The sequence below is a fragment of the Periplaneta americana genome, chromosome 1 (genome assembly GCF_040183065.1).
Source record: "Periplaneta americana isolate PAMFEO1 chromosome 1, P.americana_PAMFEO1_priV1, whole genome shotgun sequence".
Classification (NCBI taxonomy): domain Eukaryota; kingdom Metazoa; phylum Arthropoda; class Insecta; order Blattodea; family Blattidae; genus Periplaneta; species Periplaneta americana.
In genome coordinates this window covers 190,530,225-190,546,512 of record NC_091117.1, presented here as the reverse complement: position 1 = coordinate 190,546,512, position 16,288 = coordinate 190,530,225, and the positions used below count along the sequence as shown (strand labels likewise).

The 16,288-nt window shown below is 36.5% G+C and overlaps 1 protein-coding gene across 3 annotated transcripts in view; it reads right to left on the bottom strand.

The window, feature by feature from the left end:
* Positions 1–16,288, bottom strand: part of LOC138705777 (uncharacterized) — a 189,495-nt gene that overhangs the window by 8,696 nt on the left and 164,511 nt on the right. For all 3 annotated transcript variants that reach the window (XM_069834416.1, XM_069834433.1, XM_069834424.1), the window contains exons 5-6: positions 6,778–6,911; positions 4,479–4,689 (exon numbers count right to left, since the gene is read on the bottom strand). In XM_069834416.1, the coding sequence (XP_069690517.1) occupies positions 4,479–4,689; positions 6,778–6,911 (345 nt within the window). The remainder of the gene's footprint in view (positions 1–4,478; positions 4,690–6,777; positions 6,912–16,288) is intronic.

The window sequence follows — 16,288 nt, the reverse complement described above, 5'->3', positions numbered from 1 at the left end:
CCCATGCGCTTCTGTTACATTCGAGATTCCCCGTTTCGGAAGAAATAGAGAGCTATGAACTTTTTAGGCCAATATAAATCAGTAAAGCTGCTACCCATAAAAGGAAAATACAGTGCATTGTCCTATAACACAGATTTACGGCATGTGAGATAATCTTCTCCCTGAATGAAAACATGTCAGGCGAAATATATTTGCCAATTCTCACCCACTAAACTGACAGTTAATGCAGGTGTTGAGAAAATCTACGAGTTTTTTTTATTCTCGAATAAAATTACAATAAAATATTAGTATTGTTGCGAAGGTTCTGGAAACTTGGACAATTATACACAGTATGTAAAGGATGTAAATGATATTTTGCTATTGAAGTGTTGTATCAGTGAAGAATTATGTTGTATCAGTGAAGTGTGTTGTGTCAGTGAAACGTGTTCCTGTCAGGGGAGCTTTATAGTTTATAGTGGCAGTGCAAAGTATTTGAACAGTGAAATGTTTTTGAAGTGTTAGTGAAATCAGGATAGAATCAGTGAAATGTGTCGTAGTTCCAGTGCAGTGAGTGAGTTGACAGCGAAATGAGTGTAATGTGGAAAGGTACTTGTGCAGATATGAACATATCATACTCGTGGGTTTTAGTTCGAACTTAGATTTAAGATACAAATTAGATTTATTTTAAATGTTATTTTAAGTGATCGTGCTTCATTTAATTTAGGATATTCCCTATTATTATTATTATTATTATTATTATTATTATTACTATTATTATTATTATTATTATTATTATTAATTATTGTTAGTATTAATTATTTGTATTATTACTAACTGTATTTTTAATTAATAAGTTTATTATTGTCATTATTGAGTGTAATTAGTTACCACTGCCACCGGGTATATACCCATTGCAGTGTGAATAAATACATACATACATACATACATACATACATACATACATACTTACATACATACAATACAGGCATTAGAATAATAATAATGGATATGAAAAATCCATTTGGCCCAAGGTCATTTAAATTTCCTCGTTACTCCAAATCCAATTGAAACCTACATTTCTTACACATAATTTACACCCTCATGAGTTTATGAAGACATTTACAATACACTAACCGTAATTTATGTACTTTAGGCCCAGTTGTACGAACACTGAATAAAGTCCAGTAAAAATTAACTCCATGATTACGCAAAGAATGTGTTGTGAGAACTTGGGATAGTGAACTATCCGGAAGATATCTTCCGAATAAATTATTCCATGCTTTCAGTTGCTGTTAAATTGTTATCTAGAGAATTAATTATAAAATGGCAGCAGCATTAGACATGAATCTCTGATTATTGATTGTGAATTTCTGTAATATATTTTTGTAAACGCGGAAACAAAAGAAAATTAGGCATAATAGACCTGATGTATGGAATGAGTAAGACGATGAATTTCTGGCAAGATTTATGCTAAAAATGGACAATGTTTTAAGGGGATGTGCTAGTGAATTTTCTAATTTCTACATTTTAAGAGATAATGTATTGAAATTTTAACAACATATTATGATCATGATTATGAATTGATCAAGAAAATTTCAATGATTTAAGTCATGAAATAACTCTTTTAAAAATAAAATTTGAAAATAACACGTTTATTTTGGAAACCGTTTTTTGGAATCTAAAACAAGAGTTTTCTATGTTTTTTATAGTGCATATTACAGCTGAAACACAGGTTGTGGTAATGGAGCATTGGAATTTAGCATATGAAGAGTAAAATAAAAAAAAACATGACATTTCTTCAAAAACGGTCATTTTTCAGTAGCGCATCCCCTTAAGTATACTGGGATTAACCTATGATTATTTAGAATAGGCCTACATGACAGACAGGTAAAAATAGTTCACATTATCATCATTGTAAAGAAATGCTAATTCTTTAAATAATTAAAATTAATTTTTTAATAAATTCATGAGGCAATATTGTAATATATCAGTATTACGTTCTGTATTCCTGTAAATATTTGTCTGAACATTAAATAACATTGGTGACTCCCATGCTCTTGCCTTTTGATAGACGTTATGACTTTTGATATCTCTTTTTTTCTAGTACTTTATTATAGTCATTCACTATCTCAACTATCTTAAATATATCTTTTATCTTTGATTTCAAATTACGGAACTTTTTATTCATATCCATTTCCTTATAATTAACTTCGCAGACAAAATAGTAATAGTGTGCTCAGAAATTTATATAAGTTACAGTATATACACGTATAAAAAAACTGGTATTGTGAATGCATTTTATAAACAAAACACCATCTAAAGTATTACCACAGTCTAGTAATACAGTCACGAAGCTTGAGTTGTTGAGGGTACTAGGAACAATAGACTGTGCCAGTACTACTTTGCATTGTCTGTAATGAGGCGATAGTAGCGATCCTAATGGTTAGCAACTATCTATGGATGCATATTCCCTACGTATTGAGCTTCGTGATTGTATATACTAGACTGTGGTATTACCAAAGTCTGTTCCAATTCTGCTAAGTATGGAATAGATAACCTTGGAATAAACGATGAGGAGACAAAATTGTCAATCTTCTTAATGTATCCAGCTGTTTGCTGACAACATAAAGTCCACTATAGTCCACTGTAGATGAGGAGACAAAGAGAAAGGCAGAAAATAGGAGACTGAAGAATGCTGGGTTTGCAGTGAAAGACCTGCCCTTGGGCAGAACACTATGAATGAATACATACAACACCAAGCTCCATTTATTCTATAGTTAGGCTATTCCACAAATAGCTATTCCAAGATTTATATCGCGATCGTACAACTGGGCCTTACGACCTCCCCCGTATTTTTCTCAGTCTACCCACAGTCTAGTATATAGTCACGAAGCTCAATACGTAGTAAATATGCATCCACAGATAGTTGCTAACCACTGGGATCGCTACTATCGCCTCATTCCAGACAATACGAAATACGTGGTACATTCATTAAGTTCTGAGACTGAGGGCATAGTGGCGGTGTGGTGCACTAGAACGGATAGGTGGCGCCGTGATATGGTACCTTGTCAGTTAGTCTCTCGTCCCAGCATCATACAGTTACGTGCATATAGTGTAAGCAGAATTACGGTCATTGTTGTGACGGTGATTTGAATGCGCGCGTCGGAACTCGAGTATGTTGCAGTTTGAGCAACGGGCAAACGTCACGTTCTGTCAGAAATTAGGCGAAACTGCTATAACCGATCATAACTGGAGACGAAACATTGTGTTTCCTTTACGATCCGCAACTGAAGCGACAATCCGCCAACTGGAAAACGCCATTATTTCCACGACAAAAAAATCCGCAACAAGACAGGTCAAAAGGCAAGGTGATGCTTTAACAGTTTTTTTTTTATTCAAATGGAATTGTTCACATAGAATTCATCCCACAAGGTGCAACTGTAGACAAGACCCTCTACAAAGAGATTCTTGGCCGTTTACGCAATTCGTCGTAAGCGTCCTGAGCTTTGGCATAGGAAGAATTGGCTGTTGCTACACGACAACGCCCCTGCACATCGCTCCATCCTTGTCCAAGAGGAACTTGCAAGGTAACAGGTCGCTGTTTTGCCACACCCTCCGTACTCACCTGATCTCGCACCATGCGATTTTTTTTCTCTTTCCCCTCATGAAATCAATCCTACGTGGGCGTAATTTTTATGCGGCCGAAAAGGTCATGACTGCCACAAGAGAAGCCATACGGCGTCTTCCTGCCAACATCTTTCAGCGGTGCTTCCAGCAGCTACACCAACGTTGGCAGACGTGCATAGCGGCCAACGGCGACTATATTGAGGGAGGACGTCGATCTGTTTAAGTGTACGCCATATCACGCGGCATCTTCTGAGACATCCAGATTCTTGTGGGTGCCTATCCTTCAGGCGTCAGTGTCAGAACTTAATGACTGTACCACATAGTACCGGCACAGTCTATTGTTCCTAGCACCCTCACAACTCAAGCTTCGTGTCTGTATATACTAGACTAGACTATGGTCTTCTTCGGAGACATTCCCAGCGTAGTAGTGTAGTATGGGATTGCTTTGGTTTTTCCTTCCTATTGTCTTTGTGGTTTGTGAATACCGTTCTCTTACTCTCCATTTCATTCTTTTGTGGCTCTAACATCGTGATTTCGTAAATACCCTAATGCCAATGACAAGAGAAAAAACTGGAAGAAGAAAAATCTGAAAGTTAAGAGTCATTATTATAGCTTTGCAAGGGACATTGAGACTGAATACCTATGTTTGTAGATCACGTGTCACTAGCATGTGCCGCGGCGTACCATTGAAGGAATTTACTGGTAAATAAGTCTGAATGGGAAAGTGGTTAAAAAAGGAATGTAACTTCGGGATATTAGAACACACAGTCCTAACGGGAGAAGTGACTCCACTAGAGAGCTTCCTCAGATCACTTCTGAAACTGACTGAGAACTGTCGCAGATACACCGTATTCTTCTCGTGACGTACGCACCGGCAGTTCGTCGTCGTAGTACTCCGGATCGTCCTCGTAGTCGTCATAATAGTAGTCGTACACAGGACGACGTATCTTGTAGGGCCGACGCTGGTGCGGTCTGGAGGCGGGCGGGGGGCGGCGTGCGGGAGGTGGTGGTGGCGGCGGCTGCGTTGCTGTCGTCGTGGTGGTGGCCACCGTGGTAGTGGCCTGCTTGTACAGGGCCTCATTCCTGTCAACATGCCACAAACCTCAGCAAGGTCTCCTCACCACAATAAACTTGTCTCAAAGGCCCACATTCCTATGGCCTTTGAGCGATTAACTTAATTACAAAGAAAATTGTCCTGTTTGACAACATTTTTGTACATTAATGTTTTTGTTAGACCGGGTTTCTCATCAAGATGAGAATGCCTTAGAGTCAACATTACAAAATATTTACAAAATTGTGGGACATAAGCGATGCAATGAAACTAGCTTTAGTTCGGCGATGTTCAGAAATGAATAGCTACTTAAGAATCAATTGCACTTCCATCTGTATTATATGGAAGTGAAGCTGTAGTCTTTCGGAAGACAGAATAATTAGCCTAAAACTTACAGGAACAAAATTTCTTTGAAGAATGTCCAGATACTCATTATTGGACTGTACCAATGATGAAATGTTGGATGAACTAAACATGTAATCCTTAGGAAGCAACATGCCAACGTAAGGGAATAATTCGTGACAGGAGTGTACAATACTGTATATGAATTCTAAACCAGATGCTAAATTATCAAAAAAGACGGAGAACGCCGCCAATACCTTTCAGTAATCCATTTTGAATCTTTCGTACACTACTTTTAACATTTGAATATAAATAATTGATTAAATGGCGAACTTACTCGTGTTAATTATGTAAGCATGTGCGGCTTACAGTTGTTTCGGTGCTACTTGGCACCATCCTCAGAGCCTTCTGTGTCTCGGCGTCATATCGACATCCTGCCTGTTGTGTGGGTGCGTTCGTGTGATGAAGAGTTGAGTCAAATAGTGTGTGTGTTCTGAAATTGATCCGTGTGTTGAGAATTTGGTTAGGATGTGTTTTAGTGTGTTTGTATATTTCATATTGTTCTAGTTTTTGGTTTTTAGGTTGTATGTGTAGGATTTCCATGTCTGTATTTATGTTATTGTATGTGTGGTTAGCATTAGTTCTGTGTTCGGCGTATGAGGATGTATTGTGTCCTCTGGTTATTGCTTTAATGTGTTCTTTGTAGCGTGTCTGGTTAGCATTAACATAAATACAGACATGGAAATCCTACACATATAACCCAAAAACGAAAAACTCAACACACTAGAACAATATGAAATATACAGACACACTAAAACACACCCTAACCAAATTCTCAACACACAGATCAATTTCAGAACACACACACTATTTGACTCAACTCTTCATCACACGAACCCACCCACACAACAGGCAGGATGTTGAGATGACGCCGAGACACAGAAGGCTCTGAGGATGGTGTCAAGTAGCACGGAAACAACTGTAAGCCGCACATGCTTAACACGAGTAAGTTCCCCATTTAATAAATTACCTCTCAGTAAGCTATTGGATGGCTATGCTGACGCCGAAAGATATAAATTATGTTGAAGGTGATAATGGTAATGATTGTGGTGATGATGATGATTATGGTGATGATGATGATAATCATATGGTGTTGGTAGTGATGATGGTGTTGATGATAAATTGTTATTTAATTACTCGTAGTAAACAGTCCGAAGACATGTTGGAACCTCATAAGTGACACCAATAAGGCATCACTCATGAGATTCATGAGGCAACTAAGCTAGAAGAAAATGGGGTATGGTGACCAGTTCTTTTTCCCTCCATTATATACATCTCTGACTGGTAACATATTTCACTAATCAGACTTAAGATGTATACAAGCAATTGTTCTTCCGCCGACACACAGGGAAGAGTTGGGTAGTATCGGACATCGGGTAATATCGGACAGTGAGTTTCTTTCATCTACCACCAGATGATAATACCTGAATGACATAGTCACGTTTCTGTGATGTCGCATACAGAAACGTAACCATGTCATTCAGGTACTACGATCTGGTGGTAGATGAAAGAAACACACTGTCCGATATTACCCGATGACTGTTACTACCCAACTCTCCCCTAATATCGTCAAGTGAGATGTACTGCTTGATAATAGATAATAGCTGTAAAAAAGTGGCCTTCACCAAATGATCTGCAATAACTTACAGAAGAGTCCGAGCATAGTAAGCACTATCCGTGTGTTTGGCCAGCCAGTACTTTGATCAGTAATTTCTCACCTCTTGAAGTATTTGGGCGAGTTAGCACAGTCGACCTCCGACACAAAATGGCAGATGAACGTCTTCTGGTCGAATGCCGTGTAGTTAGCGCACAGGAAGTCGTATCGCGTGCCGAACAGGCAGTGGTGGTACACCTGTGTGAAGACAGGAACTTGAGAACAGAACATCTGTCATAAGAAACACTATTTACATTTCCACATACAAATATCTCCAATTCAGTAAACGCTTCACTAAATAATAAGTTAATACCTCCTCTCTCACATTACACGTATTTCATGTCGAAAATGTTACTTTATATAAACTTGTGTCAGAGTTAGTTCCCCACATATTGCAGGGTTTGAATATGAAAGTAAATCTGCTGTATTCCAAATTAATATTATGCACTAGGCCTGCTTGGATGATTGGACTCTCACTTTGGGAGAGGAACAGAGGTTAAGGGTGTTCGAGAATAAGGCGCTTAGGAAAATATTTGGGGTTAAGAGGGATGAAGTTACAGAAGAATGGATAAAGTTACACAACGCATGACTGCACGCATTGTATTCTTCACCTAACATAATTAAATCCAGACGTTTCAGATGAGCAGGGCATGTATGGGTGAATCTAGAAATGCATATAGAATATTAATTGAAAGACCTCAGGAAAAAAGACCTTTGGGGGAGCCGAGACGTGGATGGGAGGATAATATTAAAATTGATTTGAGAAAGATGGCATATGATGGTAGGAACTGGATTAATCTTGCTCAGAATAGGGATACCGTGCGTTTTTTTTAAGCAAGACGTAAAGCGCTGCAGCAAGATCGTTCTTTCATTACATTTGCTTCACCGTCGCTGCAGCAGCGCTGCAGCAACCGTGCAGCATATCCAAACACCGTTTTGCGAGTTTGCTGCACGATCCATCATAGCGGAATGCGTGTTTTGGTCTTTTGCAACATTTATTATTGTTAAAATCGCCTAGTAATAATAATTCCATGTCATTATCATGGAAGTCGAAACTATTTAACATGTTCGGGTCTTTTAAGGTTAAATTTATTACTGCAGTAATAGAAGCCAATATTAATTGTCCACCATTTTGCAGTCAGCTGACCTAATTGAGTTTTTTTTCGACCTTCATTCTGCTGCAGCAAAGCCATGAAATGCTTTACTGAAACGTTAAAAAAAAAAAACGCACGGATAGCAATAGGATGGCGAGCTTATGTGAGGACGGCAATGAACCTCTGGGTTCTTTAAAAGTCATTTGTAAGTAAGCAAGTGTTAGGATAATTTATCTACTATAATTAATGTATTTTTCTACAGAAGATAATTAATTTCTCAAACTCTATGAAGAAATACGGCATTTCCTCGTTCTGCGATTAGGCTATTATTCATACGTGCAAGAAGAATATTAGGCCTATTTTTTAAGCTTAAAAGTTCTCCTACTTATAGAAAATATAGATAGTACCATTTGCACGCATTTTGTAATGCATAAAAATTCGAGTTTGTCTGAAAAGTGTTTTTACCTGTTCAAACTTAAAAATTTCAAGTGACCTTTAGTAGCAGTACAAACAGTAATAGTAGGCCTAATAGTAGTAGCGGGGGTAGTAGTAGTAGTAGTAGTAGTAGTAGTAGTAGTGGTAGTAGAAGTAGAAGTGGTAGTGGTAGTAGTAGTATTAGTAGTAGTAGTAGTAGTGGTAGTAGTAGTATTAGTAGTAGTAGTGGTAGTAGTAGTAGTAGTAGTGGTAGTAGTAGTAGTAGTAGTAGTAGTAGTAGTAGTGGTAGTGGTAGTAGTAGTAGTAGTGGTAGTGGTAGTAGTAGTAGTAGTGGTGGTAGTAATAGTAGTAGTAGCGGTAGTGGTAGTAGTATTAGTAGTAGTAGTGGTAGTAGTAGTAGTAGTGGTAGTAGTAGTAGTGGTAGTAGTAGTATTAGTAGTAGTAGTAGTGGTAGTAGTAGTATTAGTAGTAGTGGTAGTAGTAGTAGTAGTAGTGGTAGTGGTAGTAGTAGTATTAGTAGTAGTAGTAGTGGTAGTGGTAGTAGTAGTAGTGGTAGTAGTAGTAGTAGTGGTAGTAGTAGTATTAGTAGTAGTAGTAGTGGTAGTGGTAGTAGTAGTAGTGGTAGTAGTAGTAGTAGTAGTGGTAGTGGTAGTAGTATTAGTAGTAGTGGTAGTAGTAGTATTAGTAGTAGTAGTAGTGGTAGTAGTAGTAGTAGTGGTAGTAGTAGTAGTAGTGGTAGTAGTAGTAGTGGTAGTAGTAGTGGTAGTAGTAGTGGTAGTGGTAGTAGTAGTAGTGGTAGTGGTAGTAGTAGTAGTAGTGGTAGTGGTGGTAGTAGTATTAGTAGTAGTAGTGGTAGTAGTAGTAGTAGTGGTAGTGGTAGTAGTAGTAGTAGTAGTGGTAGTAGTAGTAGTAGTAGTAGTAGTAGTGGTAGTGGTGGTAGTAGTATTAGTAGTAGTAGTAGTGGTAGTAGTAGTAGTGGTAGTAGTAGTGGTAGTAGTAGTAGTAGTGGTAGTAGTAGTAGTAGTAGTAGCAGCAGCAGGATAAACTTCAAATAATGAACGAAGTGTTCTACCAATTGATTTTCAACATATAATTTTTCCCTAAAGTTGACATCAAAAATATATCAAACAGTAACTGCAAGTAAATAATTTCACCACTTATGACTTGTGCAGTGGCGATGTGTGTGGCCTGACTAATGGTGGCTATCAACAAATGACTGCACATTTTACATATTTCGTTTCATAGCCTTCGCTACTGTTTTCAGTAAAAGACGTTGATAATTGGTATACGTGGCATTGTAAGATCAAAGAACAACACGATGAGACAAGTACATTAGAAAAAGACACACTGCGATGAATTGGTACAGCATTCGTGTCACTAGGACGCTATTTTTCTGCACTAATTAATTCTCCTGTGGATTATGCAACACGTATGTTTCAAGCACGAGCAAAGAAACCGCAGACTGTAGAAACCATGTATTGTACAATTTCCCAAAATTTTGAAAACTAAAATTCCAACTTCATATTATAGGTATTAAGACCTGTAAATAAAGAAGACGATCCACTAATTAATTGCAGATATTATGTTCCAGTTGCAATATGTTCTTTGTGGATGAGCGAACTACGAGTCACAACATATCGTGGAATCACAATCTAGTATAATTATACAGTCACGAAGCTCAATACTTAGAAAATATGTACCTATAGATAGTTGCTAACCACTAGGATCGCTACTATCGCCTCATTACATACAATGCGAAATAGTACCGGCACAGACTATTGTTCCTAGCACCCTCACAACTCAAGCTTCGTGACTGTATATACTAGACTGTGGTGGAATACAAGATGCTCTCTTACTGTCAGAGGAGATAGAGTTCTCCATTTTAGAGGCCTCAGCTATTATGCTCAGCGCTACCGCCATCATTCAGAGCAAAATCAATAATTAGGCCTACTAGAAATACGAGTAAATATGTAACAAGAGTAGCCTACGTGTCTGCTTTTCAATGAGAAATTATATTTGCAAACATTCCACTGTTATTAATAGATCATTTATTAAGTAAAACATAAATAGTTGCATTTTACAAAGAATTGTACAAATTGTTTCGATTTTTGTTAGGTTAGTAAAACTACAAAAGATTCATAATAAGCCATATTATTCATTCAATAAAATCTCCTATTCTTACATATTTTTGGCCAGAGATATAGCAATTATTAACCAGAAAACAAAACAAAAAACATTATCTACAGAAATTGATGTTTTACGGAAAGCAGCATCAGAACTCAGACTAGAAAAACTGAAAAATGAAACTAGCCTATAAAAGAAATTATGAGAGTGAAAGATAATCTGAATATTCCAGATGTTATTTAACATTGGTATGGACATGTTAAGGGAATGTCGGAAGAAAAACTTTCTAAATCAATAAAGGAAAAAAGGAAAAGATAACGCCCAAAAAGACCTGGCTGCAAGTAACCCAGTTAAAGCAGTAATGAAATCCAGAAATTAAAAAAAAAAAAAAACAGTGGATGGACAGACAGGAATGGTGTTTGGGCACCGGAAGACCGCGATAGCTGTTATGAAACAGGATATAGGGGAGAGTCGGGTAGTATCGGACATCGGGTAGTATCGGACAGTGCGTTTCTTTATCTACCACCATATGGTAGTACCTGAATGACATGGTTACGTTTCTCTATGCGACATCACAGAAAAGTAATCATGTCAATCAGGTACTATCATCGTGTGCTAGATGAAAGAAACTCACTGTCCGATATTACCCGATGTCCGATACTACCCGACTCTCCCCTGCTGTACATTATAATTTCCTATGTGTCATTTTTATGGAAACTGAAGTCTTTTATAATGAAATAAAGTTAAATATTGACAGTCACTCGATTTTTAAAATAGAATATTTAGAGATGAATAGCCTAAGGAAAACAATACAATGAAAAGAACTGTAATATAGGTACAGATCTCGGATTTTATGAGGGCGTTAAGTACTAGTACAGCAAAACAAAAGACATCTGGTCGCCTTGCTCCCAAAAAAACTGTTTTCCTGTTGGTAATGTGTGTGTTGGAAGTCGGTTCGGGTCTGCAGTATTGCCAGAGTTACAGTTATTATTATTATTATTATTATTATTATTATTATTATTATTACAGTGTTACAGAAGTCTAGCTTATAGTAGTTAGTACTTTAGTTTCGTAATTACCAGGGAACGGATTTATATGGACTAAAAATATATTAAATATGTAAATATATATGTAGTTATTTTTACCAAAATATGGAATTAAATATGGATTTTTACCAAAATATGGAATTAAATATGGACTTAAAATTATAAAAAAATGACTATGTACGTTAAATATTGGTACATTTTAATCAAACTAAACAAAAAATATAATGGACGTACCTTATCTTCCAATGTAGTTTCAACAAAACACAATTTTTATTGTCTGTTACCATAACAATAGGTTACAAACATTTCTTTCAAGTGCTGAAAAGTGAATCTTCTTCTATTGTCTCTGAGGATAGATTTATACTGACTAAAAGAGCGTTCGACGTCACAAGAAGTAACTGGTACATAATTCAATTTCACAATGTCTGCTGGGGATAAGTCCAAGTTAATCTTCACTGTTGATTCACCACTCATCACAGCAACAACCTTTTGTAGTTCTTCATATCCAGGGTTTTTTGAAAGTACAGTGTCCACCTTAGCTCTTACTGCATCTGCAACTTTACCTCTACCACGATTCAGTTGTTCCACAGTACTATTTATAATTTCAAAACTTTCAGATAGTGAAAGGTGCCTATTTTGGAGACTTTTGAGCGTTTTTATGATGCATGAAAATGTATGCTGAATGTGAGCTAAGTCATTCTTCACACTTATGTCACAGGTAACTGTTTTCGCAGTATCAATTGAGACTGCATCTTCAGAGTCCAATGCAAGGAGAACATTGTTAATAGAGTCTATATGTTCGGCATAATATTCAACTGCTTCTAGCCATGTACCCCATCTAGTTAAAATTGGCTTTGGTGGCAATGGAATTTCAGGGTACATTTCTTTCAACACGTTAACTCTACTGGGAGCTTTGAGAAATACTTTTTTCACTGATGAAATCAACAAATCTACTTTAGGGAAATTGTCTCTGACCACTTCTGCCACACGATGAAATGCATGCGCCACACAAGTAAAATGAGTCAATTTAGGATATACAACAGATAATGCTTGTCCAGCTTTGACCATATAAGGGGCAGCATCGCTAATAAAGAATAACACATTATCGTACATAATACCCTTTGGCCACAGGATACCCATAGCTTCGTTGAACAGTTTAACTATAGTTTTGTTATTGCACTTTTCTAGAACATCACAATGTAAAAGAATTCGTTCAGAATATTGTTCACTTAACAAACCGATAACTACATTACCAACAAGTCTACCTTCTTTGTCGGGAGTCTCATCAATGGAAACCCAAATTGAACTATCTTTAATTTCATCTCTTATCTTCTGTATTGTCTCATCGTAGATGGATGGAGTATACGTCTTCCTAAGTGTTGACTCATCCGGGATTGTATGTTGAGTATATTTTTCAAGGAATTCCCTGAAGACCTTATTCTTTAGTTTGTAGAGAGGAATATCAGCAGAGATGAGAGAACGGCACAGGTCGATGTTAAACTCAGATCTTACATTCGATGTTGTTGGTTGTGTTAAAAACAATTGTCTCTGCTTGGAATTTAGTTGTTTGTTGGCCTGATGTTTACTAGTTGTAATGTGTTGTTGCACCAGGAACTTTTGTGTAGATGATACTGCACACTGACACAAATTACAAAATAATATTTTATTGTCAGTTGATAAACCATCTTCTTTAAATTCTGAAATGTAACTTGTTAGTTTTGATTTTAAATTGACTGAATGACGTACTTTTGGCATATTTACCGTCTTTATAGTATGATTTACAAAACTGAACCTATGTGTACTCTGACTGGCATTTAACTGTTGAGCTGCACAACTGAAGTCTGTTAAAAAATTTTAAATTAAATTAATACAGTTTTGTAACTTACTTTCCCATTGTTGATAGGACTGCTAATTTTCAAATAACTCTGATGTTAAAGGGATTACTGAACATGTGTTTAAATCTCTATTGTTGAAATGTATTTTTAAAAGTTAATGGAATTTTGTTTTGTTTTATTGTTAAACCTAATATAATATGGACTGTTTTATATGAAATATGGAAAATATATGGAAATTAACGAAAATATGTACTAAACTCTAAAATATGGAAAAATATGGAAAATAAAAGTAGGATTTTTCAACCCTACACATTGTGAAACATAAAGATAATGCAAAATATAAATTATATTAGCTTTATAAGTAAATATGTATTTACATATAAATCCTTTCCCTGGTAATTACTAATAGTTGAATGTATTATAAATTTTGTACTGGTAGTCATTTTAATTTCCAATTTTTCACCGATCAAGTCCAAAGTTAAAAACAGAAAACAGAGTGGTAAAAGTCGGGAGCTGGTGGCTAAAGTTTTAAAGTTCATGAAGAATGAAGCAGATCGTGGTGACTTCAGTATTCCTGTCGCTAAATCACAAGAGAGGACAGCGACTGTCACAGGCATATTAGAGAGAACGGTGCGTGTGATAAAACAAGAATTATCCGCCACTGAGAAAGGAGAAGCCAGTTCGTTTACAACACCAGATAAAAATCGCTAACGTCGTAAGACTGTTACGAACTTGGAAGAATAGCAAGACAGTGATGGTGAGGATGGAGTTGAACATTTGAAATAATCCTGAAAGAAGACGTACAGGTTTGCTTCACTGCAATTTATTTATTATTAGGCCTACAATGAATAATTTTCATATTGCGAAATCCATAATAATGCTTCGTATCATTGAGCTTATACAGTTAACGTTAAAATTGTAAAAATACTTAGGTACTCAGAATTAAACATTTGGGCGAATCTTTTTTCACAGACTAGTACAAACGCTGCTTTCCCTCTACCTCTCTACCGCAATCTATGACGTCGGACACCGACAGAGATAAAATCCGAGATCTGTACGTAACAAAATTGATATAAAGATAAAGCAATTCATTGCTACTCTTCCTCCGTGCGTAAAGGACGTGACGTCTTCTTGCTGTGTAGGGACCGAAAATCCGCTGTCTGCTCATGACTGATAACGGGCCGCTGGTCTACACTCTACAGTCCGCACCATTCCATTTCGTACTCCGTCTTACGTAAGAGACACTCAAGAAGAAAGTCGTCTATAGCTCTCTCGAGTAAAAGCGCCATTCTGAGGACTTTTCTCGCTTAATATAATTCCATAACTCGATAGCGAGCTTGAATGACTTCCGGTCTCAATGGCGAGCACCGAGTGCGATCACCTCTGATTTTACGATGTTAAAATATTAGTATAGTATTAAAAGAAAGCGGACAGCGTAATTATTTACACTGGGATTCAGCATGACACCAGAAACTCACTTCTTTTGTTTCTGTAACAACAATGGAAAGCGATACGAATCGAGACGCACGTAGCGATGACGGTGCCGTCTTCTAGTCTGATAGGAAATCTGAGCGCCGTGAAGCGTTGTGACAATGTGACGCCCAGATTCCTGTGCGTTCGAATTGGCAAGCGCCTTCACTCATTTCATTTTTACTTCCTCCTGACTTGCATTAGGCCTCAGTTGCCTGTTTACAGTACCATTACTGTCTTATTCGATATTTTTAGTTGAGGTCTCCAATAAAACAACAGCTAAAGTTCAGAAAACTAGATTTTACAAGAGAAGGTTTTATTTGAACTTTTCATTTCTGAGTTACATTTATTGACAAATGTTTCGAGGCCTCAACTCATGATGCAAGGTGTGTCAACATGGAAGTTCGTTAGGTTGTCGCATTGGGGCCGAAGTGTTGAAGTGTTAGTAGCTGTGTTCTGATGAGAATGTTGCCAATGTGACAATTTTAAAAAGATGTTATGAATACCGATTATATACTGAATTTGTCAGTTTTATTACATTGATATTATTATTATTATTATTATTATTATTATTATTATTAATATTATTATTATTGTTTAATCAACTGTCCGAAGACAGGTCTGGATCCTCCACAAGTGACACCATCAAGGTATCACTCATGAGGCAACTACACCATGAAATAATGGGGTAGGGTGGCCAGTTCCTTTCCCCCTCCATTACACATCACCACCACCACCACCACCACCATCATCATTATCATCATCATCATCATCATCATCATCATCAATCATAGTTTATTTCATTTTTTCAACAAGCAACACAATTCTTAAAGGAAATTCTACTAGTATTTATTTATCCTAATTCTATTACCATAATTCCTATAGGCCTATAGGCGTTACAAGACATCACTTTTAATTCGATGTTGTTAGGGACTGTTCTGCTAAATGGGGTTAAGTCACTTTTTCTGCAAATGGAGTTTTGTTCACCAGATGAATACAAAAGTTGAATTCTAGAGTTGGTGTGAAAAAAGCAAACGAATACCAGCATTTGATGTGTTTTATTTGTGTAGAAAATTATTTGCAACAAGTGTCGGAAGTTTAATTTTCATTTATCTCAAAACTCATTTTTATGACTTAATTCCCTTTACCGAAACACCTCCAATTATAATTTAAATATTGCCCTATATAAAAGAAAATAAAAGTTTGTTTTTATAACTACAGTTTAAATGACTTTTGTATGAAAGGGCATAAAGCACTTTTTATACAAATTATTGTAATCAATTATCACACCGTATTATTTATTAGTACTTGCGAAAAACTAAAAAAACGAAGCATAATAGAGCATGATTTATCAAAATATGCAACATACTCCCAAAAACATATTGTAAAGTGCTTTAATTATTGTTAAAATAATATATTTCCGGAGAAAGGATTTTAGTGCATAGATTTGTATCAGTTTCATTTCTACTTCCTTCATACTAGTCTACCTACCCACTGACTCTAACTTCAGAAAGTGCTTAGGAGTTAGGACTATATTTTAACAGTAACTTTAGTTTTTTTTTTTCGCAGTG